Source organism: Canis lupus, chromosome 16 (assembly GCF_003254725.2).
Source record: "Canis lupus dingo isolate Sandy chromosome 16, ASM325472v2, whole genome shotgun sequence".
In the NCBI taxonomy this organism is placed as follows: Eukaryota; Metazoa; Chordata; class Mammalia; order Carnivora; family Canidae; genus Canis; species Canis lupus.
Window position 1 is genome coordinate 15,592,646 of NC_064258.1, and position 22,849 is coordinate 15,615,494.

The 22,849-nt window shown below is 47.7% G+C and overlaps 1 protein-coding gene across 1 annotated transcript in view; it reads left to right on the top strand.

The window, feature by feature from the left end:
- The window catches only part of ZNF862 (zinc finger protein 862), a 37,755-nt gene extending 14,948 nt beyond the window's left edge, over positions 1 to 22,807 (top strand). The window contains exons 5-9 of the mRNA XM_025453397.3: positions 2,445 to 3,142; positions 4,795 to 4,951; positions 15,085 to 15,189; positions 16,044 to 18,158; positions 19,618 to 22,807. Coding sequence (XP_025309182.3) covers positions 2,445 to 3,142; positions 4,795 to 4,951; positions 15,085 to 15,189; positions 16,044 to 18,158; positions 19,618 to 19,757 — 3,215 coding nt within the window. The 3' untranslated portion in view covers positions 19,758 to 22,807. The remainder of the gene's footprint in view (positions 1 to 2,444; positions 3,143 to 4,794; positions 4,952 to 15,084; positions 15,190 to 16,043; positions 18,159 to 19,617) is intronic.
- Positions 22,808 to 22,849: the final 42 nt, after the last annotated feature.

Consider the following 22,849-nt stretch of genomic DNA (forward strand, 5'->3'; position numbering starts at 1 on the left):
ATATTTTATTTATTTATTCATGGCAGACACAGAGAGAGAGAGAGAGGCAGAGACACAGGCAGAGGAGGAAGCAGGCTCCATGCAGGGAGCCCGACGTGGGACTCGATCCCGAGTCCCCAGGATCACATCGCAGGCCAAAGGCGGCGCTAAACCGCCGAGCCACCAGGGCTGCCCAAGAGTATTTTTTATATAAAGATTTTATTTATTTATTCATGAGAGACACAGAGAGAGGCAAAGACATAGGCAGAGGGAGAAGCAGGCTCCCTGCAAGGAGACTGATGTGGAATTCGATCCCAGGACCCCGGGATCACACCCTGAGCCAAAGGCAGATGCTCAGCTGCTGAGCACAGCTGAGCCACTGTGCCCCTGCCTGGGAGTATATGTTGATTTATAATTATATATGCTAACTTCCGGGTAGCCTCAGTGGCCCAGCAGTTTAGCGCCACCTTCCCAGGGTGTGATCCTGGAGACCCAGGATCGAGTCCCACGTCGGGCTCCCTGCATGGAGCCTGCTTCTCCCTCTGCCTGTGTCTCTGCCTCTCTCTCTGTCATGAATAAATAAATAAATAAAAAATTATATATGCTAACTTCCATAAAGGCATGCCTCTGGCTTACCGACTGCTATATTCCCAGTGCTGAGGACAATGCCAGGCACACAGCAATTGCACAATAAATAATTGCCGAATGAATGAACAGATCTCCACTAAGTTCTAGGGATTTTTCTTGGCTTTTCTCCTTTGATAAGCCCGGCTTGGCTAGGGCCAGGCCAGATGACATCTAGTCGTTAGATGAGATGCTGCTTAGTTTTAAGCAGCCCCTGCTGCAGGAGAAAAGGGAGGCAGAACAAGCTCTTACAGGAGGCAACTCATAGGAATCTGCTCTCTCTTGTGACCTGTCTCAGATGGACTACAGGAAGCCCAAGGCTTCAGAGATACTAAATTGTTTTATTTTGTTTTCCCAGGGTTGGCTCTTCATTTTGAACCCACTTACTCCTTATTAGCCACTTTGTGTTCCTGGGTTGGCTACAGTTATGTAGACTGGTCTGTTGGCCTGGAGCAAATACTGTTGAGTCCTTGGCCACCGGGCATCTGCACTTATGTTGGTACATAGGAAATGGCTCTTGAGGAGTTCAGCGCTGCCTAACCCACGTTTCAACCGAGGAGTGAATAAAGAAACTTCTAGTTTAGCTTGAGGAGGAAAAATCGCAGTGAGTTTGTGAGAGTTTTCGCATCTTTGGAGGGGCTATGGTGTCAGAGACGACTTGTGTTTCTCCGGAGGGCTGGAGTAGGGACCCCTGGATGGCTCAGCGGTTAAAACGTCTGACTTCAGCTCAGGATGATCCTGGAGACCTGGGATCGAGTCCCACATCGGGCTCCCTGCAGGGGTATCCCTCTGCCTAGGTCTCTGCCTCTCTCTCTCTCTTTCTCTCTGTTTCTCACGGATAAATAAATAAAATCTTAAAAAAAAAAATGGAGGGCTGGAGTAGCAACCCCAGGGGGAAGTTACTTAAAAATGGATCACAGCTTAAGGCTGACTCTGGGGACCACAGCCATGTACCCAGAAGGTAGGTTGTTCACTTGCCCCAAAGACACGTGAGCAAAGTGCAAATGCCTGTGTAGTGGGGTTACCATAGAAGGGGATTCCTGCTGAGCATAGACTTGAGTATTTCGTTTTTAATTACCTTCTTTAACTGACATTTTATGAAGTTCAATGCTCTTTTTTTTATTATTTATTATTTGAGAGAGCAAAAGTGAGAGAGCACACAGGCAGGGAGAGGGGCAGAGGGAGAGGGAGAAGCAGGTTCCCCGCAGGGAACCCAATGCGGGGCTGATCCACAGACCCCAAGATCGCGACCTGAGCCGAAGGCAGACGCTTCACTGAATGCGCCACCCAGGTGCCCAGAGTTCAGCATTCTTATCCATAAATAAGTTGGAACTCCTGAAGGTGGCGCCACTATCTTAGTTTGCAAAGCTAAAACTCTAGAGATCTATTTTTGGCCATATTTGCCCTTTAAATTTAAATTTAAGGGATGCCTGGGTGGCTCAGCGGTTGAGCTTCTGCCTTTGGCTCAGGTCATGATTCCGGGATGCGGGATCGAGTTCCGCATTGGGCTCCCTGCGAGACACCTGCTTCTCCCTCTGCTTATGCCTCTACCTTTCTCTGTGTCTCTCATGGATAAATAAATAAATAAAATCTTAAAATTAGTTAATTAATTAATTAAATTTAATAAAGAGGGAGATGCTTAAAGCTCTTGTGATTTTCTTCCAGGTCAAATGAGGTAGGCCTGGGGAGCTGGGGGTTGAAAGAAATTCCAAGCAGAGTCTGTGCCACTCTTGCATGTCATTTCCAGGTTTCTTATTTGCTCTAGCCAAGAGGCTCATAAGCTGCAGTAGCCCTAATTATAGGATTTCAGAGCAAATTCCATTGGTTTCTTTTCTCCAAAGGGAAAAACAAGGTGGGCTGCATGGAAGAAAGGAATGTGCAAAGTCCAGCCAGAGAAGCTGGACAGGACGTGCCACCGCAGAAGAAAGCTTGCCTGTCCCATGTCAGCACAGAGTGTGGCAACACTGCGGTAGACTATGCAGGGAAAAGCAAAAAACCCTTGAAACCCCGCTCTATCCAGAAGTCTTGGTTTGCGCAATTCCCATGGTTGGTCATGAATGAGGAACAGACGGCTCTATTTTGCTCTGCTTGCCGCGAGTACCCATCTGTCAGGGACAAACGCTCAAGATTAATAGAAGGTTATACAGGACCATTCAAGGTGGAGACTCTCAAATACCATGCCAAGAGCAAAGCTCACCTGTTCTGTGTCAATGCCTTGGCAGCTCGGGATCCCATCTGGGCGGACCGTTTCCATAGCATCCGAGAGGAATCTGTAGATGTACTGGGCAGCCCGGAGCACCTCTTCACGGCAGATTACCCCATCTTGTACCCCCCAGGACCTCTGGGAGCCTATGACAACGTGGCCCAGCTCCTGCCCAGCCCAGCAGCCAAACTGGAGGACCCCGGGGGGCATGGAACACTTCCAGCATTGTATCTAGACTGCATTTCTGAGTTGAGGCAAAAAGAAATTGTTGATGATACACACAGCTCTTCAAATGTCACCATTTTGTGTAATGACGCTGCTGAACCCTGCGGCCAGGTAATGTGCTTGTAGTGATTGCCATGTCTCAAAGGGAAGGATTCCATACCAGGAACAATAGTGTGGTATGACAATGTTGGGAAAATTAAAATAGCCATACCTGCTACAAACATTATAAGGGTGTGTTCTGTATCCTAGCATGCTTATGGTATGTCGGGCACTGTTTTATGTGCTTTACTAGTGTTATCTCATTTATTCATTCATTCATTTATTTCAGAGACAGCGTGAGTGCGCATAGGGGGATGAGCAAAGGGAGAGGGAGAATCTCAAGCAGATCCACACTGAATATGGAGCCTGATGAAGGGCTCCAGCTCACCACTTTGAGATCATGACCTGAGCCAAAACCAAGAGTTGGCACTTAACCAACAAAGCCACCCAGGTGCCCTGTATTATATCTCATTTATTTAAGACAACAGCCCTATTATTTTCATCTCCTTTCACAGATAACAAAACATAATTAGTGGGACAGAACATTCCAATTTCTGATATAAGGGAAACGTCTAAGTTCAGGACGATAATCTTTATCCACAACCTAGAGAAATCACAGAACTCAATAAATAATACACAACCAGAAATAATTAATTTCAGAGATTTTTTTCAACTGTACCTTCAGAATCACCCAGCACTGTTAAACATTGCAAAATTTCCTCACACAACACGTTGTTTTATGTAATGTCTTTGATGCTGCTCTGAGGCTGGTAGAGCAAGTACAATTGAACTCAACTTGATGGGGGGACACAGAGTCAGGGAGATGGACATGGCCCGAGTCCGAGGGCTCTTGTGGTGCTGGCCTGTGCCAGAGCATGGCCGCCAGCCAGCACTCCCCCTCTGCTCCCTGTGCACAGCGGGTCCTGAAGCTCTAGCTCTCACCTCACGGGTACTTTGTAAGTTCTTAATCCTTTGCAAAGTTGGCTATAAGAAAACTGTGTTATCTGAAATTTTGAGTAATGAGATCCTTTGCCATCTCTCAACTATTTTACATAAGAAGGATTATACTAGAAATCATTTTGACTACCCTTCCGGCTTTCCAAGGAGAATAGCTCAGGTGTTCCTCTTACCTCACTTCATAAGGGCCCGGATAAAATCAGTAAGCTTGAATTTTTCCAGAAGCTAGAAAAGTGACAAAGTTCATTACTCTTCATGTTCATATTCCTTCTGAGTGTTAGAAGCTAATAAAATATGTCTAGTCATTTGTAATTTGAATTCTTTTAGCAATAAGGCACGTGTAAACCAAGTCACTGAATATCACCATCTCTCGTTCTTCTGTACCACTTCTTCCTTCCTCTCCCAGTGGAACATCTTAGCAGGTGCTGGAGGCATAGTCATAGATGAGTAGAAGGAACCCCCTTAGGACTGTAGAGGGCAAGGTGATTTTGTAAGGCTCTGCTAGGGCTTCTGTTCTTCACTGCATTTTTATTTCCTCCTAAGACACCGTAGGATCAGACTGAGGCTCATTTGTGTTTTACCTACTAACTTGGGGCCTCACAAATTTGCTTCTTTGACTTTCGATGGATACATTAATTCCTCAGAATTATATCTGGGCCTCTTGGCAAGCCTCCCAAGAGAAACAGGCCTTGACAAGGACCCTGAGAATACCACGCTGGGTGTCTGGCAGAAGAGGCGTGTTGAGTGACTGCTGCTCTTTGTTGCAGGATCCTTCTGAAGAGGGGCTGTTTGAGGAGGTTCCTGTGGTGTTTGAGGATGTGGCGGTGTATTTCACCCGGGAGGAGTGGGGCATGCTAGTCAAGCGGCAGAAGGAGCTGTACAGAGACGTGATGCGGATGAATTATGAGCTGTTGGCTTCCCTGGGTAAAGATTCATGTAGACCTTTGTTCGCCACCATCATCTGACATGGGAAACCCACAAGGACAGCCGTCTCTGGTGGTCATTTTTCCATTTCTGCCCTCTCCCTGTACGTAGGCAGAGAGGGATTCTATTTTTTGAACCTCAGAACTCTCCCTGCTTTGGGATACTGTACTTTATCCCCTCTTCATCCATCTCTCCATCCATCACCCATCCTCCACCAAAGAGTTATTGAACACTTCCCATGCACCAGATGAACACAAATGAAGCAAGCTCTCTGCTTTCAAGGGGCTAGCAGGTTTTCGGGAGAAATAGACACTTGAATAAGAAATTCTAAAATAGCACAAGCTCTGTAAAAGAGGTTCAGGAAAGGTGCCCAGAGGCTGCTAGAGAAGGGTGATTTCATTTTGTTGGGCATTGAAGGGAGGTATCAGGAAAGTTTACAGAGTATGACATGTTTTAACTGAGTTGGTGGACAGGACAGGTGGACAGAGAGAAGGAAGGCCATCTGGATGTGACGGGGAGGGACAGCATGGGCAGAGGCATGGAGGTGCCTCTCCTTCGTCTATGCCGGGGCTGCTTCCTTGTGCCCAGCGGCCAGCAAGGGTCAGTGGTCTTGGCTCAGCCGTCACTAGGGGGGACCTTGGAGAAAGATGAATATGATAGTGCTCGTTACCTTCTCAGAAGAGTGCCATCTCTTACATCTGCCTCTTGATCTCTTTGCCTGCTGTTTCCATCAGATACCCCAGGTTCTTAGGGCACCAAAAAGTGGAAAACAACTTTTCATCCTAGAATGCTCTTTACTTACCTAGTGTATCCATGAACAGCAGCCTTACAGAGGAGGCTGCTGTACACGACTCAGGAATACAGCAGCAATCTCCATTGTGACTTCTGCAGAATGAAAACTAAGAATATTTGTGACTTAATTGATGTCCTAGGCCTTAGTTTATACCAGGGCTTCTTCCATGTGCAGCTAAGATATGGATTATTTTCTGAACATTTCTGAGGTGTGTGCTTATTTTTATTGTTTGCAATGTATGTATGGCTCCCCATTCAGAAGTGATGTAAAAGTGGTTTCTTTGTGACGGTAGAGGTGTTGTCATCAGACCCTAGGCCCAGGGTGCTTGAAACGAAGTATGCCTTCAGAGAGCATCACTACTGCCCGCACTGTTTATAAGCAGTGAGAATGAAGGGGAAATTCATTTTTAAGAAATATACACCCACTTACAAGAAGTTGGCTTTTCCTTGAACACAGAGTAGTAACATGCTTTGCCCTTGGGGCCCCTGTGGAAAGTTGTAGTGAAAGCAATAGGTGAGTGGTATTGACCACAGGGTGTCTCCTGCCAGCCAGGGCTGGCAGCGCTCCATGTAAGCATTTGGTCATTTTCTTTTTAACTCATATAAGTCTGGAATGGGGAAATCTTCACTAACTGGGGGAAATAAGGGACAGTTCAGTCTGGCTTATGTTTTGTTTGGATGAACAATAAGTAAAATCAGAGGAAGGGCAATCAATTTTGCTTGAGGGTTGCAGGCAGGGGTCAGGGAAGGCTTTCTAGAGAATGGGGCTGTCCTTGTCAGTCATCTGTGGGACTAAAATGGGTACAGAAATCTAGGAACAGAACTGCATTTATGATTCTTTTGTGACCTTAATTAGGTCTCCAGTGATTACCCTTTAACTGCTGTCTGATTTTGACAGTTTTCATGTGTGAGGTATAAAAGCATTTATTTTAAGGAGCCATCAGAATATAATTGGGGCCAAACATAAATCATTTGTATGTTTAAAAATTACCTTTTAAAGGGCATTGAGCTGATCACTGGGATATAAAACAGTGTTGAAACATAGTGCAGGCACTATTTTGCTTGGGTAAGTGTTTTTTTTTTCCTCCCACACTTCATATCCACCATTGTCCACCATTTAAGAGTTGAAAATCAAATAGTATTTGGTACTATTTTTCAATTATTTTTTTTTTACAAATAGAACTTCTTGAAGTAAACTTAGATTTTGAAAAAGAAAACCCCATTGTAATCACACCAAGAAAAGTTATGTTGGCCTTTGAACAAAATCCCCCATCCATTTTTAATATTTCTTATATTTTATCTTGAAATACTGTCATCTGCTTATCCTGGGTGTTTTAGGAAGCTTCTGTGTCTTTCTTTTATTCTTTCGTCTGGAAATCCTAACAGTGGCTTCTGCTGTCAATGAATACTGAGCGTGGGTCCTGTGTTGAGTTTCATATGTATTCTCTCTAATCCTTAAACCAAACCTCTCAGGCAGGTAGTAGTAGTAGTATTTTCAGACAAGAAAACAGACCTGGGAATCCCAGCCATCTCGCTAGAAGCTGGAGAAGAAACTGAAATTCTTTCTATTCTGGGCATTGCATATGCCTTACACTTCCTGCTTGTAGATGTTTATTGCCACTTGGACTCCATCTCTGTTCGTTTCAAGACTTGTGCTAATCATGTTGTTTATGTAATAATGATAATACACCAAGTATAAGGTGAGACTTCTTAAACATTCAAACAGTTTCAGAATTTTCTAAAAGTCTCTGCTCCCATCCCCAGGCCCCTAGCATAAGATTGCTAGTTTGCGAGGCTCTTTCAGACCTTCTGTGAAAGTCACTGCTAGCTCCCTCTCTCCATGAGAACTGCCTGGAGAAAGGGGACTGGCTGCCCTGGGTGATCAGATCATGTTGCTGCAGCTCAGCTCACCTCAGATGCTGGGGCATTATGATCCTGGGGTTATTTGTCCTGTTGACTTCCTTTTGCTTAGATCCTTTGAGGAAACCCAGCTAATTCTTCCACTGCTCTTGTTGGGGTTTACATCTAGCAGGTTTGTTCTTTTAGATTTTATAATTATTTTACCCGTTCTTAAAAAGACAGCCTCAATTTGATGTAGTCGAACTTTAATTTCCATCAGTTGTTTGGCAGTTAAATTGCATAGACTGAAGCTTTTCAGCAGATGGAATGTTTTCAGGGTAAGTTCATTCCTGTCACACCCTCCTCAGTCTCATCAGCTGTCCTGTCAATAGGATTGAACCTGCAGAGGACAGTCACTTTGTTTAGGTAGAAAAGAAGAGGTTTGTGTTTTGTTTTCAATGCTTTCCTGTTTCAGCCTTTTCTTGTGTAGACTTGTTTATTTGGAACTATTTTATATTCTGTATTCTATATTGATATTCTTTTATTTCCATACTTTAAATTCTGGTTTCAGACTTTGGCCATATTTGATGACATCTCTTGCTTTCCCCCAAAAAGAAAACTCAATTAGATTCCACTGTTAAGAAACTAATATTTGTCGGTAACAAAAGGAGACATGCCAATAGAGAGACTGTGTGGTAGCCCTTGTTTTTATGAGTAAAAGTGTCATCACATGCTAAGTGGCAGATCATGCACTTCAGTGGGCAGTGCCTTTTCTACAGGTGATGTAATCAAATACAGCTAGACCTCACATAGCTGGTGCAAAAAGTCATGCCTCTTGGTAGAAACCAAAACTGAGTGGGAGGGCCTTCCGTGAGAGATGAGTAGTTCAGGTGGCTCATACGGTTTGTAGGAGGCCACCTGCTATATGGTGGCCCATATGTCAGGGCTTCCAAGTGGGGGCAGTGTGGGAGCTGGAAGAGAACCAAGGTAGGGCCCCAGGGCAGCTGTCCCCCAGGGGTTCACAGGTATGGCCTGCCCACCTTGGGATGGAGCTACCCTGGAAGATCAGAAGTTTGTCTTTGTAAGCCAAACCATTTCTATGGAATGTGTGTGTGTGTGTGTGTGTGTGTGTGTGTGTGTGCGCGCACTTGCATGCACACATGCTCGTTGCATGCGTGCATGATCTTGCTATAGTTAGGTCCCCTCTGCCATTTTTTCATTACTAAGACTTAGAAAAATCTGTTTGCAATTTCCTTCTGTCTCACTGGTTCTGAAGGAACAAAAAGAAAAGGGTTTTGGCAACATTGTAGCCACAGCTTTCAAGAAGTCTGGTTAGGGTACAGTATTCCAGGGGCCAATGTGGTGGGGGTGGCAGGCAAAGGAGGCCTATCCCCAAGGAAAATATAAATGAGGCGAATATATTTGGGGATATTTGGTCTGTGTGTTTCCAGTTATTATTTACAAATATTTACAAATATTACTTCTTTTATCTGCGTAGTTCTAACAAGACTTAAACCAAAAACGTCCCACTTTTCTCTGCTTCTGGGTCCTCGTCCCCAGAGACTTTTAGCTGCTTCCTCTGGTAACATACCTCATGACTTCTAGGAATCCACGCAGACATAATTTTCAAAAGAGTGAACCTCATAGGATACACTCAGAAGACAGCTTTATTCTTCTCCATCACTACATGTTTGGATCAGCTCTGTGCAGCTTTTTTTCCTCATCCCTTGGGTTGTCAAAAAAAATTTCAGAGAGCTTTACTTGATACAAATACTATATTGAGCAAGAAAGGAACTATTCACAAACAGGGAGACTTCACATCCAAAGTGGTTAAAGCTTGGCTTTCACCATTTAAAGCTCAGTTTATAAAATATGAATGAGGGAATACTTTGGGTTTTTTAAAAAATTGTGATAGGTTACTAAAAACGTACATTATTTTTTAGGGTAGGAGCAGTGGGTGAGGTTTCTTGCACGTAGCCGACTGGCTTAGAGGCTATAGTAAGATCACACTGTTATGAAGATAGCTTAAGTTTTGTTTAAGGCCAGTGTCCCCAGTAGGAGAAACATGGGCATTTTAGGATTTGACTGTGTGATTATGAGTATTTGATCTGGGGCTCTATTCAAGCTGTGGCCTCGTTCTGGTTTTTTTTTTTTTTTTTTTTTTTTTTAAGCTAGGTGAAATCAGTTCCACACAATAAATTATCACAAATCTAGTGGCTAAATTTTTAACTCATTTATTGCCTTGCAGTTCTGGAGGGCAGAAGTCCTGATGGGCTCAGCTGGGTTCTCACGTAGCCAAAGTCAGGGTGTCTATCAGGCTGGCCTCCCTCCAGGAAGCTCTGGGAAGAATCACTGCCAACCGCATTTAGGTCGTTGGCAGAATTCAGTTCCTTTCAGTTGTAGGACTGCAATCCCCATTTGCTCGCTGGTTTTCCACCAGGGATCATTCTCAGCTTCTACAGGCTGCTCTTCAGTCCCCTCCACGTGGCCTTCTCCATCCTCAGGCCAGCAGCAGTGTGTCAAACCCTGCTGGTGCTTTGAAGCCGACTGACTATGCTTTTAAAGGGCAGATGTAGTCAGGTGAAGTCATCCAGATGGCCTCTCTTTTGCCATGTAATGTCACATAATCATGAGTGTGATGTCAGGTCGTAGGTTCCACTCACAGCACAGGGAGCAGAGATGAGGAAGGGCCAGGGCCACTGGAGCTCATGTTAGAATTTCACCTACCCCAGAAGAGAATGTCCTTTCTCTTGAGTGATACACGTAGAAGAATTTAGGGATAAAGGGGGTATGGAAGCAATTTACTCTCAATGGTTCAGAAAAATATTGCATGTATATTATTTATGTTATTCATACACATACATAAAGGGAGGAGGGGCAGGGCACATGAACACATCGGCCTGATACAGCAATGGGACAAAATGTAAGTGATTGGAGTTCCTCGTGTTATTATTGAAACTTTTAAATAAGTTTTAAATAATATAAAAATATATACTCTCCCCCCAAATTAGGAAACAAAAGTATAGTCTTTGTGTAGTAGTAAGAAAACTGGACTTCATCTAAAGCTAACGTTTCTCACCTCTTCTAGCTGTACCTGCCCCAGGTCTGGAATCTGGAACCTGGTGGTAGGAAGAAGGGCACTCTCCTCCTACCCCCAGCTTGTTCTAGGACTTCTGCTGTGTCCTGGGTGGGAACAGTGGCAGGTGAGTGGGGAGGAGAGGCACAGCCAATGGCATCCTGGCATCCACTTGTGGCTGGGATAGTAGAAAGCTGATTGTCTGGGTGAGTTTGTGGGTTCTACGCTCCCCCCACACCACCACTCACTACAGTCCCCTCTATAGGGGTGAATGTCTGCTTTGGCAGTTCAGCCCCATGTAGGCTCGTTCTTGGGCTGCCAACACATAGTCAGGGGCAGAGGCCCTTGAGGTGGCTCCAGGCTTCTTTTCTTTCCCTCAGGGGCCACATGTGGACCACAGAAAACATGTGTCCTTTGCTCTGACAAACCCTGGAATGTAGGCTGTTTCTGACGTGGCCACCATGAAAGAACCCATCAGTCAGATTCTGCCTTTAGTATTTTCCAGGCCTGGATTCAGGAGGATCCCCAGAGCCCAGCGGATTACGGTCAGGATGTCATTCCCGTTAGGCTTAAGATCAGGGAAAAGTAGCCCACTCCAGCCCTCCCCATGGGGCTCACAATACACCTAACATATCTTTCCAAAAATACCCCTAATAGCTTCCTGACCTCTTCACTCCCAGCGCTCCAAGGGCTTGGGTCACAGCCTAGTGTTTCAGCCGCCCTCTTTACCTAGTCAGGCCTCGGTGGTCTGGCTTTGGGAGGAGGGACAGTTGGCTCCTACCTTTTTGGACCTTAAACCAAAACAGGCAGGCAGACTCACACTTCCATGTCCTGTTGCATATGTTTATTGCTATTCTTTATTTGTTGATTTTAGATGGATTCTCTTTTTATTTCTGCCGTGGAAGATGCAGGCCCAGCCCTTATCCACCACCCCGGGCCCCCACTCTGTCCCTCCACCCTCTCAGAACAAGTACATCACACTTTCTTGATTAGTTCAGTATAAATTATTTGCCTAATTATTGGTTAGGCATTACTTATTTTTGATCAAAGTAGCATAGTATAATGATTTTCCTTTGTTGTAGGAGTCTCCATCCTCCTCTGGAATTGAAATATTTTCTTATTTTTTATTTTACTGATTTTCTGTACTCAACGATTCTTCTCCAGCTCTGCCATGTAATTATAATAACCCTTCTGAGAGTCTCTTCCTCATGATCGGACATCCCGTGATGGATCAGTTTCAGTCTTTTTCTGGGGACGTTTGTTATCGGGTCTCCCTTCTCCTGCTCTGTCTAAACTGGTTATGCTCTGGGCCTGCACAGCTGTGGTCCCACACTTTCCTTTGTCCCACTCCCCTCCCCTGGCTCCATCCCTTCCTCCAAGTTTACATCTTCCTTTTGTTGGAGCTCATCTTCCAGTAACTCCCCCAGACAGGGTGCACGGGAGGACATGCCCTTATAGTTGGAAGTTTGGATGGGCATAGAATTCTAGGTTGGGAATAGTTTTCCTCAGTATTTTGAAAGCATTGCCTTCAGGATTTACTGGTGCTGATGAGAAATATAAACACCTTTTTATAACTAAATCTTTGAACACAGCCTATTTTTTTCTTCTCTGAAAGATTTTTTTTTCTCTGAAAGATTTTAAGATCTAGTCCAGTGTTCTGAACTGTTTAACAACATCAGCAATTTTTCACTCTCGTCCTGGGCATCCACTGCTTCCTTTCCATGAGAAAATTCATGTTTTCCAATTTGGGGAAATGTTCTTATAGGATTTCTTCCTATCGATTTTCTCTTTTCTTTCTTCCAGAAAGTCTTATTAGTTATATACTGGACTTCCTAAATTGAGCTTCTGATTCTATTTTATTTTTTTCTTCTTCTATTTTCTGCTTCTCTTTTTTGTTTTACTTTCTTGGAGATTTTCTCAAGTTTTTTTCTAACAAGTTTGTTGAATGTTCTAATTTCTTCTATCATTTTTTAAAGATTTATTTATTTGAGAGAGAGAGAGAGCTGGGGAAGGAGCAGAGGGAGAGGGAGATAACCTCCAGCAGATTCTACACTGAGCACAGAGCCCCACACAGGGCTTGATCCCACGACCCCAAGATCACGACCTGAGCCGAAACCAAGAGTCTGAAGCCTAGCTGACTGAGCCACCCAGGCACCCCTCTTCTATCTTATTTTTACTGTAAAAGCCCTTATTGCTCCTTTTGCAGATGACTTTCACAGCTTTTCTATCTGGGAACGTGAATTCTGGTGTTCTGGAGTTCCGCTTTGTTCACTGTGGTTTCTTTAGTTCCTCTGATCCCTTTTCCTACTGGTTTCATATTAGAGGCTTGTCTTAATTAAATATTCATTCAGGTTTAAGAGTAAAGCTTTGAGGAACCTGGCTGGCAGCTCTGTGTATGGCTGGTGCTCATCACGGGGTAGCTTTCACTGCCAGTCTCACTGAAGAGCCTGCAAAGTCAGTGTCCCAGGGCCTTTGGGGCAGTCAGTGTCCCCAGGGTAGAGGGGGGACAACTCTGTTTCTCCAAGGAAGACTCGCCGAAGTGCCCTGCTTAGGGCCAGGAGCCGAGCCTATGTTCTTGGATCTGAGTGTGGTACCTTTCAGAACACAGACCCTTCATCACTGCAACACTTCTTCCTCTTCCACTGTCCCCACCATCCCTGGGTCTGGAACTTTCTGGTTCAGTTTTTCTAACTAAATCTCCATTTTCCTCCTTGGGTGAAGGGGGGTAAGCATGATGGTGTTCTCCAGTTCCCTGGGGAGGTGGGAGGCCCCGGGCTCGAGTGGTATCGGCAGACTGCACACTTGTCCTTTCCACCTGTTCCTTACCCACTCCCTTACCCACCTTCTGCCTGGGGCTCCAGTCTCCAGCCTTTTGGGGATTCTGCAGTCAGACTCTCTTCTTTCTCCTTGCTGCCCCCTTTGCCAGCATTTGGTGTTCAGCTCTGTTTGTTTTGCGATTTTGTCTCTTTTCCTTCTAAAAACATATTAACATTTCTTTGTGTTATTATTGCTCCTTTGCCCTCATTTTATTTTATTTTATTTTATTTAAAAAAATTTTTTTTTTATTTACTTATGATAGTCACAGAGAGAGAGAGAGAGGCAGAGACACAAGCAGGCTCCATGCACCGGGAGCCCGATATGGGATTCGATCCCGGGTCTCCAGGATCGCGCCCTGGGCCAAAGGCAGGCGCCAAACCGCTGCGCCACCCAGGGATCCCATGCCCTCATTTTAGAGATGTTTTAAGAAGGGTGTGCTCAGTCTATACTTTAACAATGTATTTAATTATATTTTATTAAATATGATTTAGTAAATATATGGATACATACACACACCTATAACATTTTTTTTTAATTTATTTATTTACGATAGTCACACACAGAGAGAGAGGCAGAGACACAGGCAGAGAGAGAAGCAGGCTCCATGCACCGGGAGCCCGACGTGGGATTCGATCCTGGGTCTCCAGGATCGCGCCCTGAGCCAAAGGCAGGCGCCAAACCGCTGCGCCACCCAGGGATCCCTCACACACCTATAACAAATAGGAATAAATGACTGTATCCAAGTGACCCAAAAGTTGAAGGGTGTCAGTACTGACTATTGCGCCAGAGGCACCCACAGTTAGCAGTTTTTCCTGTGTCCTTCCAAAGAAAGTTTATGCACACATTCACACACATACCCAAGCATGTAAACCAATATTAATGGATTTTATTTTATTTTAATGGATTTTATTTTATTTTATTTTATTTTTTTTTTTTTATTTTTTTTTTATTTTTTTATTATTTTTTTTTTTTTTTGGATTTTATTTTAAATCAAGAAAGCAATTTCTCTTCATATCCCTGAGAATATTCATGTCTTAAATAAAGGGCAGTGCTTAACCCAAAGGCAGGAGTCTCCTCGAGTCAGATTGAAGGTTCCATTGTAGGTGGTGGACATTTTTAAGGGGCCTTTTAAGTGCCCCTGGAACTAACCCGTGCAGTCAGACACCTATCCCATGGCCAGCCATGGTGGTTCTAGGGGCACTGGGCACAGCATATGGTGCCAGCCAGTCGCCATCTTCCACTTCTCGTGTGACTTTCTTCATCACCTCTGTCCCCTCCTCCTCTTGCATCCCGTGTTTCCTCCCATGTCCACCTTCCCTCCAGATGCCTTTAGCTGACTCCTACTCCTGGCTCCTGTGGCTGGCCCACAGAGCCAAGGACGTGACTTCTCCTGGCTCATGGATGCACCTGAATCTGACTGCTTCTTGGGTTTTAAGAATAGATTGGCACGCAAGATAGGTATGTTTTCATCACAGCTCTAGCTGAATAGACTTTATTAAGAGACAGACCCAGAGGCATCCCTGAATATTTCAGTTTCCTTGAATAGCTTCAGGCAGGATACTTAACTTGATGGTCCACAGCAGTGGCCTCAGTGTGACTCTGTCCCTAGGGCCAGCTGCCGCCAAACCAGACTTGATCTTAAAATTGGAACGTCGAGCTGCACCCTGGATCAAGGATCCAGACGGGCCACGGTGGGGGCAAGGTCGTCCTCCAGGTGAGTCTTGACCTACTGAGTTCTGAGGGGCACATCCTGGGGCCCGTGTGGCCATGGCAAGCTGCACAGTGTTCACTCAGCCATCCCTGTCCCCCCTCCTGTTGTGCACCAGGCCTTGTATCAGGCTCTGCTAGACAAAGATGAATAAGAAATTAACTCTGCCCTCCAAGTGTCGAATAACCTGGGAAATGGGGACAGTATGGGGAAAAACAGGGTGCTTTGATGAGCGGAAGTGCTAGCAGGATCCGTGGCAGAGCTGGCAGGGGAGGCGTGCAGGAGGCCCCGGTCGTGAGTTGCTGTGTGACCTGCAGGCCTGTGAGCTGCCCTTGTCCTCTCCTCCTCTGGTGTTTAGTGGCAGCACCACTGGTCTATGAGAGGTCACTGTTCTGTGTATTAGCCAAGGGCTTACTGGCTAGTAGCTGCTGTGTGTACTGTTCTACTTCCCTTCTTTCTAAGCCTTATAAGAAGACTTGGATGTTTAACCTCATTTCTTTGTGCTGCCTTGAAAGAGGATTAAAGTCACCTGTTTATCCAATAGCATCCATGGCCAAGGTGGCTACTTAGGCTTATTAGTATCTGGTGTCACATGATCCCAGGGTAACTGTGTGGATAGAGATGGGGAGGCTGGCTAAAGAGCCCACGAGGATTAGCACACATCTCTTAGGGAGCAGGCTAACTTGCATAGATAATAATAGGGAAGAGTGTGAAGAGAAGTCACTAATGATCTCTAGAAAGGTGGATCACATTCATCTCTGCTTTGCATAAGGGATACTCAGTAAATTGGGATGTCTTAACTGATAGGAGCCTGAAGAGTTACAGCAGCATAACCAAGCACATTTTTATTTGCTCCAAAGGCAAGAAGAAGATGGTGGCCATAAGAGAGGCAGACACACAAGCCTTGGCTGCAGACTCTGCAGTGCTTCTAGCTCCTTCTATGGAGACATGTAGGTCCTACTGCAATTCCAGCCTTTGTGAAGTCGAAGTAGATGGACCTAGGAAAATCAAGAGGACTTACAGACCCCGTTCAATTCAGAGATCATGGTTTGGGCAATTCCCATGGTTAGTAATCGACCCAAAGGAGACCAAGCTTTTCTGCTCAGCTTGCAAAGAAAGACCTAGTCTCCATGACAAATCATCCCGGTTAGTCCGAGGTTACACGGGGCCTTTTAAAGTGGAGACTTTAAAATACCACGAGGTCAGCAAAGCACACAAGCTCTGTGTCAACACTGTTGAAATCAAGGAAGACTCCCCACAGGCTGCGCTAGTCCCAGAGATCTCCGGTGACCTGATGGCGAACATGGAGCACTTCTTCAACGCCGCCTACTCCATTGCCTACCACTCGCGGCCTCTAAATGACTTTGAGAAGATCCTGCAACTCCTCCAAAGCACCGGAACCATGATCCTGGGCAAGTACCGAAATCGCACCGCATGTACTCAGTTCATCAAGTACATCTCTGAGACTCTGAAGAAGGAGATCCTCGAGGATATCCGAAACTCCCCTTGCGTGAGTGTGTTGTTGGACAGTTCCACAGACGCCTCTGACCAGTCCTGCGTGGGGATTTATATCCGCTACTTTAAGGGGACGGAGGTGAAAGAGTCGTACATCACTTTGGCCCCTCTCTACAGTGAGACGGTGGATGGGTACTTCGAGACCATCATCTCTGCCCTAGATGAACTGGACATCCCTTTCCGGAAGCCTGGGTGGGTCGTGGGTCTGGGAACTGATGGCTCAACCATGCTGAGCTGCAGAGGAGGTCTGGTGGAGAAGTTCCAGGAGGTCATCCCCCAGCTGCTACCCATCCACTGTGTCGCCCATCGGCTGCACCTGGCCGTGGTAGATGCTTGCGGGGGCATCGATCTGGTAAAGAAGTGTGACCGGCACATTCGAACTGTCTTCAAGTTTTATCAGTCCTCAAATAAAAGGCTGAATGAGCTGCAGGAAGGCGCAGCTCCACTGGAGCAGGAAATCATCCGCCTAAAAGACCTGAACGCTGTCAGGTGGGTGGCCAGCAAGAGGCGCACATTGAACGCGCTCATTGTGAGCTGGCCTGCCCTGGCCCGGCACCTCCAGGGCGTGGCGGACGCAGGGGGCCAGACCGGGCACAGGGCCAAAGGCATGCTGAAGCTGATGAAAAGCTTCCATTTCGTCAAGTTCTGCCACTTCCTTTTGGACTTCCTGAGCATCTACAGGCCTCTGTCTGAGGTGTGCCAGAAGGACATCGTGCTGATTACAGAGGTGAACTCCACACTGGGACGGGCCTATGTTGCCCTGGAGACCCTCCGTCACCAGGCTGGGCCCAAAGAGGAAGAGTTCAACGCCGGCTTCCAGGATGGGCAGCTCCACGGCATCTTCCTGGACAGAATGGAGGTGGCAGAGCAGCGCTTCCAGGCGGACCGGGAAAGAATGATCCTGACTGGGATCGAGTACCTCCAGCAAAGGTTTGACATGGACCGTCCCCCGCAGCTCAAGAACATGGAGGTGTTCGACACCATGGCCTGGCCAAGTGGGATTGAACTTGCCAGTTTTGGGAACGATGATATTCTTGCCCTTGCCAGATACTTTGAGCTTTCCCTCCCTGCGGGGTACAGCGAGGAAGCACTCCTGGAGGAGTGGCTGGGCCTGAAAGCCATCGCCAAGAACCTCCCATTCTCCATGCTGTGTAAGAACGCCCTGGCCCAGCACTACCGTTTCCCCCTGCTAAGCAGGCTCGTGGCGGTGGTGGTCTGTGTGCCCGTCTCCACCTCCTGCTGTGAGCGGGGCTTCAGTGCCATGAACCGGATCAGGACCGATGAGCGGACCAAGCTCTCCAATGAGGTGATCAATATGCTCATGATGACAGCAGTGAACGGGGTGGCGGTCACAGAGTACGACCCCCAGCCTGCCATCCAGCATTGGTACCTGACCTCCTCAGGCCGGCGTTTTAGCCATGTCTACACGTGTGCCCAAGTGCCACCCCAAGCCCATGCAAGTAAGTATGTATGACAGAGTTCCTGGACAGGGAAAAACAAGGGAAGAGAATCTTGTCTTCCCAATCCCATGCTGACCTTGAAGTCTAGTAGAGTCTGGCAATGTCAGCCATCACCATAGGCTTGGTCTGGGGTCTCGGGTATCCCCATGGGTGCTCAACATGTGACACCTACCCTCCAAGAGCTTCTGATCCGGCCGGGGAGGTAGGATACACATTCTGCAGGCAGCAGGGCATGGGGCCAGGAGCACGAATTTTCAGAGCCAGTCCGCCCAGTTTCAAATTCTGGTTCTGCTAACTAGTGTATGACCTCGGGCAAGTTAATCACATGGTGCTTTGGTTTTCCTTCTACAAAGGGCACAACATCTGGCAAGTGATGCCAGTGGTACTCTCTAGAGGCCTAAGCCACTATTGGACATAACCAAAGACCGGACAAGCTAGGGCAGTGACATCACATTCTCTGCAGGGCTGGGTGGACTGTTTCGGGAGGGAAGAAGTCAGTATGGATCCAAGGGGCTGCGAAGAAAGGTTGGAGCATTCCAGGTGGGAGTTGTCTGTGAAGAGTACTAGCCCCGAGGGCTGGAGTAGGGAGCAGGCTGGATGGAAAGTTATATTACATGGGAGGTGAGCTGCTGAGTCTCAGACAAGACATTTACCTCTTTTCAAATAGTCCCTGAAGACCACAGAGGATCCCAGGCTGCTCACTGTACTTTCCAGCGACAGCAATGAAGCTGCTTCCTGGGCATCTTTTTGTTGTTGTTGTTTTATTTTCCCTGGGCATCTTTATTTCTGGTCTCCTTTAGTGCTTGTGCTCTCGTGTGTTACCACTGGGTCTGTGGCCATCAGCGGTGGACTAGGTCTCAGGATTGACAGAGGCTCCACGAGGCCCAGGGTAGAAGTGCAGAGAAGAGACAGGGCCAAGGCAGGGAGCCAGGCGGTACGTCCTTTACCCACACACAGCCATGTCCAGCCCTGTGGGGGTGAAGGAGAAAGACGCCCTTGGGTATCTTCGCATAGGGGCAGTGGGATGAGTACATCTGAAAAAAACAAAGGACAGTATCCATTTGATATGATAAAGCCCTCCTTCCCAGGCTGTGTTCTCAACCTCAGCACTGTTGCTATGGAGGGCCAGATGGTTCCTCGTTGTGAAGCCCAGCCCATGTGTTGTAGGATCTTCAGCACCCCTGACTCACTGGGTCCCCATAGCACTCACCCAGTTGTAGCGATCAGAAGTATCTCCAAGCATTGCCACATGTCTCCCAGATGGCAGAAGCACCCCAGGTGAGACCCAGTGCCCTAGGGTGAGAGAAGACCAGAGTAGGACTAGATGAGGCCTGCCAAGAGCAGCCCCAATCCCATCTCACCAAGCCTATGTTGGGGTGGAGTTGGATGTGGGAAAGGGGTCGTTGTCTGATATGTTTCCCCTTGGTGTAATAGTGGGTTCTCTTTCCTCTTGTACAAGGAGCAGGGCTCAGGAAGGAGAAGATGGGAGCGCTTTATATGGAGGAGGCTGTGACCCAGAAGCCACCTATTCCATCCTACAGGGAGCCAGAGGAGATCCTGAAGGACTGCATCATGAACCCTCCCGACAGCCTCCTGTAGCCCTGTACCAGCCAAGGGGCTCCTGAGCTGTCCTGATAGAGAGTTCATGCAGGAGCAGGAGTCCTAGGGATTGCCTTGGAGATGACCCTGCTGCCATGCCCCTTGGAATCATGGTGACAGGCTCTGCAGAATCTCCGCTGCCCCAGAATCATTTTCAGGGGAATTCTGTAAGCACCAGGAGCAGGCAGTGACAAGAGAATTAAGCCCACCACCCATCAGGAGCACAAACCTGTTTACCATGGTCCCTCTCTAAGCAGTGGTGACCTAATAGCACTTACATAGGCAAATATCTCAAATTCATTCTTAGGGTGCTTCAAGAAATGATCTCATCATGAAAGATTTCACCCCAAGTTCTGGTAGTAAGAGGACTTCTCTGAAGTGGGAGAGACTTGGGTTAGGGGCTTATAGGAGCATCCCAGCCCCCTGGGTGGTTGGGGAGCATCCCAGGGAGGCTGCACACAGCCTCAGTGAGGAGCAGAGGATGACCAGGCTCTAGGGTACAACTGGCCTGGCTCTGGGATCTGTCACTGTGGCTCCATGGCAGACACAGGAAGCTTCAACTTCAAACGAGAGACTCGCATCAGAAAAATTCTCTACCTCTTCCCAGGGCCTCCCTCAGGATGAGGCAAGCAAAACCCTCTGCACAAAGTAGACAGGAGAGGTCAGCGTCCTATAGCCCCAGGACAATAGAGGAAAGTCCTTCCCAGAGGGAGTCTGCACTTAGTGGCAGCACTTAGATTTGACATAAGTCCGGTTTCCTAAGGAGTAGATACACCCAGGATTGCACTGGGGAGGCTTGGGATCCAGCCCCAGCCCTGGCGCAGGCAGAGGTTCAACCGTAATTAATCTGAGTCCTTCCTCTTTCCTGTGCCTCGGTTTCCCTGTCCATGACATGGCAGCAGAGAATTCAAGTGCCTGCTGGCTCCTGGTCTGCCATAAGACTGACAGCACCTTCAGCTCCCTGACAGACCTCGGGCTGCACAGAGTGGACTTAGCTGCCTTCAGCCCTTGTCCTTGTCCCTTGCTACCGACGTCCTTAGTGTGGGAAGCAGTGCTCCCTAAAAGTGCCATCAGCCTGGTGGTTGAGTCCGCTCTTCCTGAAGTTGCTCTGGGACTCAGCCTGGGCATCATCAGGGGTCTCGTTAAATATGCTCCACCCCATCCCAGCTTGATCAGATTCTGGGGACAGCGGCTCAGTGATGAGCCATTTCCCACTAGATCTTCCAGGACCTTTGTGAGCCCATTGAGACTTGAGGATCACTACCCTGGAGGCCCCAGAGGGTGTCTTGCACTACTAGGTTCCCACTCAGCCTCACTCCCTCTCCCCTTCCTCCTGGAAGTAAAGCACTTTTCCCTCCATGGCAGCTGCATTTTGGCAGGTTGTAGGCTGCTTATCTGGTGGGGATGATATGGGGCTGAGGTCCCACCTTCCTAAGCAGGGGTGGGGAACAAGAGGAGGTGAGAGGGAAGGGCTTCTTTGCCCCTGCCTTTCTCCTCTTAGGCAGGAAGTGGTGCTACATCCCAGCCTTGCTCCCGGGGTCCCTGCCCTGTGCTGTAAGAACAAGGTGTCTGACCCTCAGCCATCATTCTGTCCTCTTCCCAGTCCTAGGGGGTGCTGAGAGCTCCTGAGATGCTGGTATCCACCATCACCCTGTACAATGGGCCCCAGTTCCCAATGTTTCCAGTTTGCCCTTCCCATCACCCACCCTTAGAACTTTGCCTTAGTGCCATCGCCTTCCTGTTTTCTTCAGCTTTGGGCCAGGGATTCGCTCTCACTCTCTGCCTTTTATTTAGCCTGTGGAAATGTCTCTTTCCTAGCCCCCTGGTCTGGGGTCTGGGGTATACTGTGGGCCCTTGGAGCTACAGCTCTGTCCATGCCCTGGAGATGGGAGCCTAGGCCTCCCTTCCCCATTCACATGAGATTCTATAGAGAGTTCAGGAATCTGCCCCAGGCAAAGTGCTGTGGGTGTGAATTGGTGGGATGGAAGAGAGAAGGACCCTTTGAAATGGGAGTTGTCACCTGCACCCAGTCTCTAGGTTGAGGTGATTCTGGCAAGCCCCCCCCCCCCCCCCCCCAACGGCCTCTTCCATTCTTTGAGAATCCTCAGAGCATGAGGCCAGTCCCTCAAGCAGTGTTGTGTGTGAGTTCCACACACACAGTTCCCTGGGCCGGTCTAGGCACCCGGGTGGAAGCCAGGTAGGGAAGCATCCAGCCTCCACATCCATGTACTGAGGAGGCCTCCAGTGCCAGCTTTTGAGAGAAGGTCAAGCCCCTTGGAGGGGGTGATGAAAATGCTGTTCGTTGTAGAGATTTGCACTATCCATGTCTCTTGAAGGGCACAGGCATGCTAGCTAATGGCAAAGAGGCCTACCCATTTTTTTTTGTGCAGGATCCAGGGCTGACACAGGGTGAACTCCCTTCCCAGAGACACTTACCCCGCCAGAACTCTTTGTTTTGTTTCAAGACACTTGCTGCATTTCAAATCCAGGGCCTGGAGATACCTTTTTGGAGCGGCGTCCTATTTTTGCCTCACCAGAAAACAAGCTGAAGGGCACGGAGAGCAGTCGGAGCAAGCCTTTGCCTGGAGTCCTAGCTATGCCTCCACCCTCCTCCCTTCCGGTAACCCTCATAGCATCTCCACGTTCTGATCCTGGCATCCCCTGTCCCCGCCCCCACCCCATAACTGATGCCCACAGGGTCTGACGTTCTGAGTTAACCTGCATTATAACTGATGCTTTGATTCCAGTAGCCATAGAGACCAGGTGGGAGGGAGGGACCCCGCCAGGCACCTTGGACAGTGTGACCTCCCCCAGACCTTTGGCTTCTCTCGCCAGCCCATGATGAGTTCCTAGGGTGCTAAGTATTTAGCAAGACGGGCGTGAGGATTGGCCAATCCCTCATGCAGGTGTCTGTCTCCCGAGGATACTCGGGGTGATTGGCAATGGGGTGTCCTCTCCTCTCCTGGTTTCAAAGATGGGCAAACGAGGTTTAAAAAACCATGTTTGATTCTCAGCCTTTTGCTACCTGAATAAAGCAGAGTTTATTTGGACACGTGCCTCTGTCCAATGGGCCTCGCGGGTCAAAGCCTATG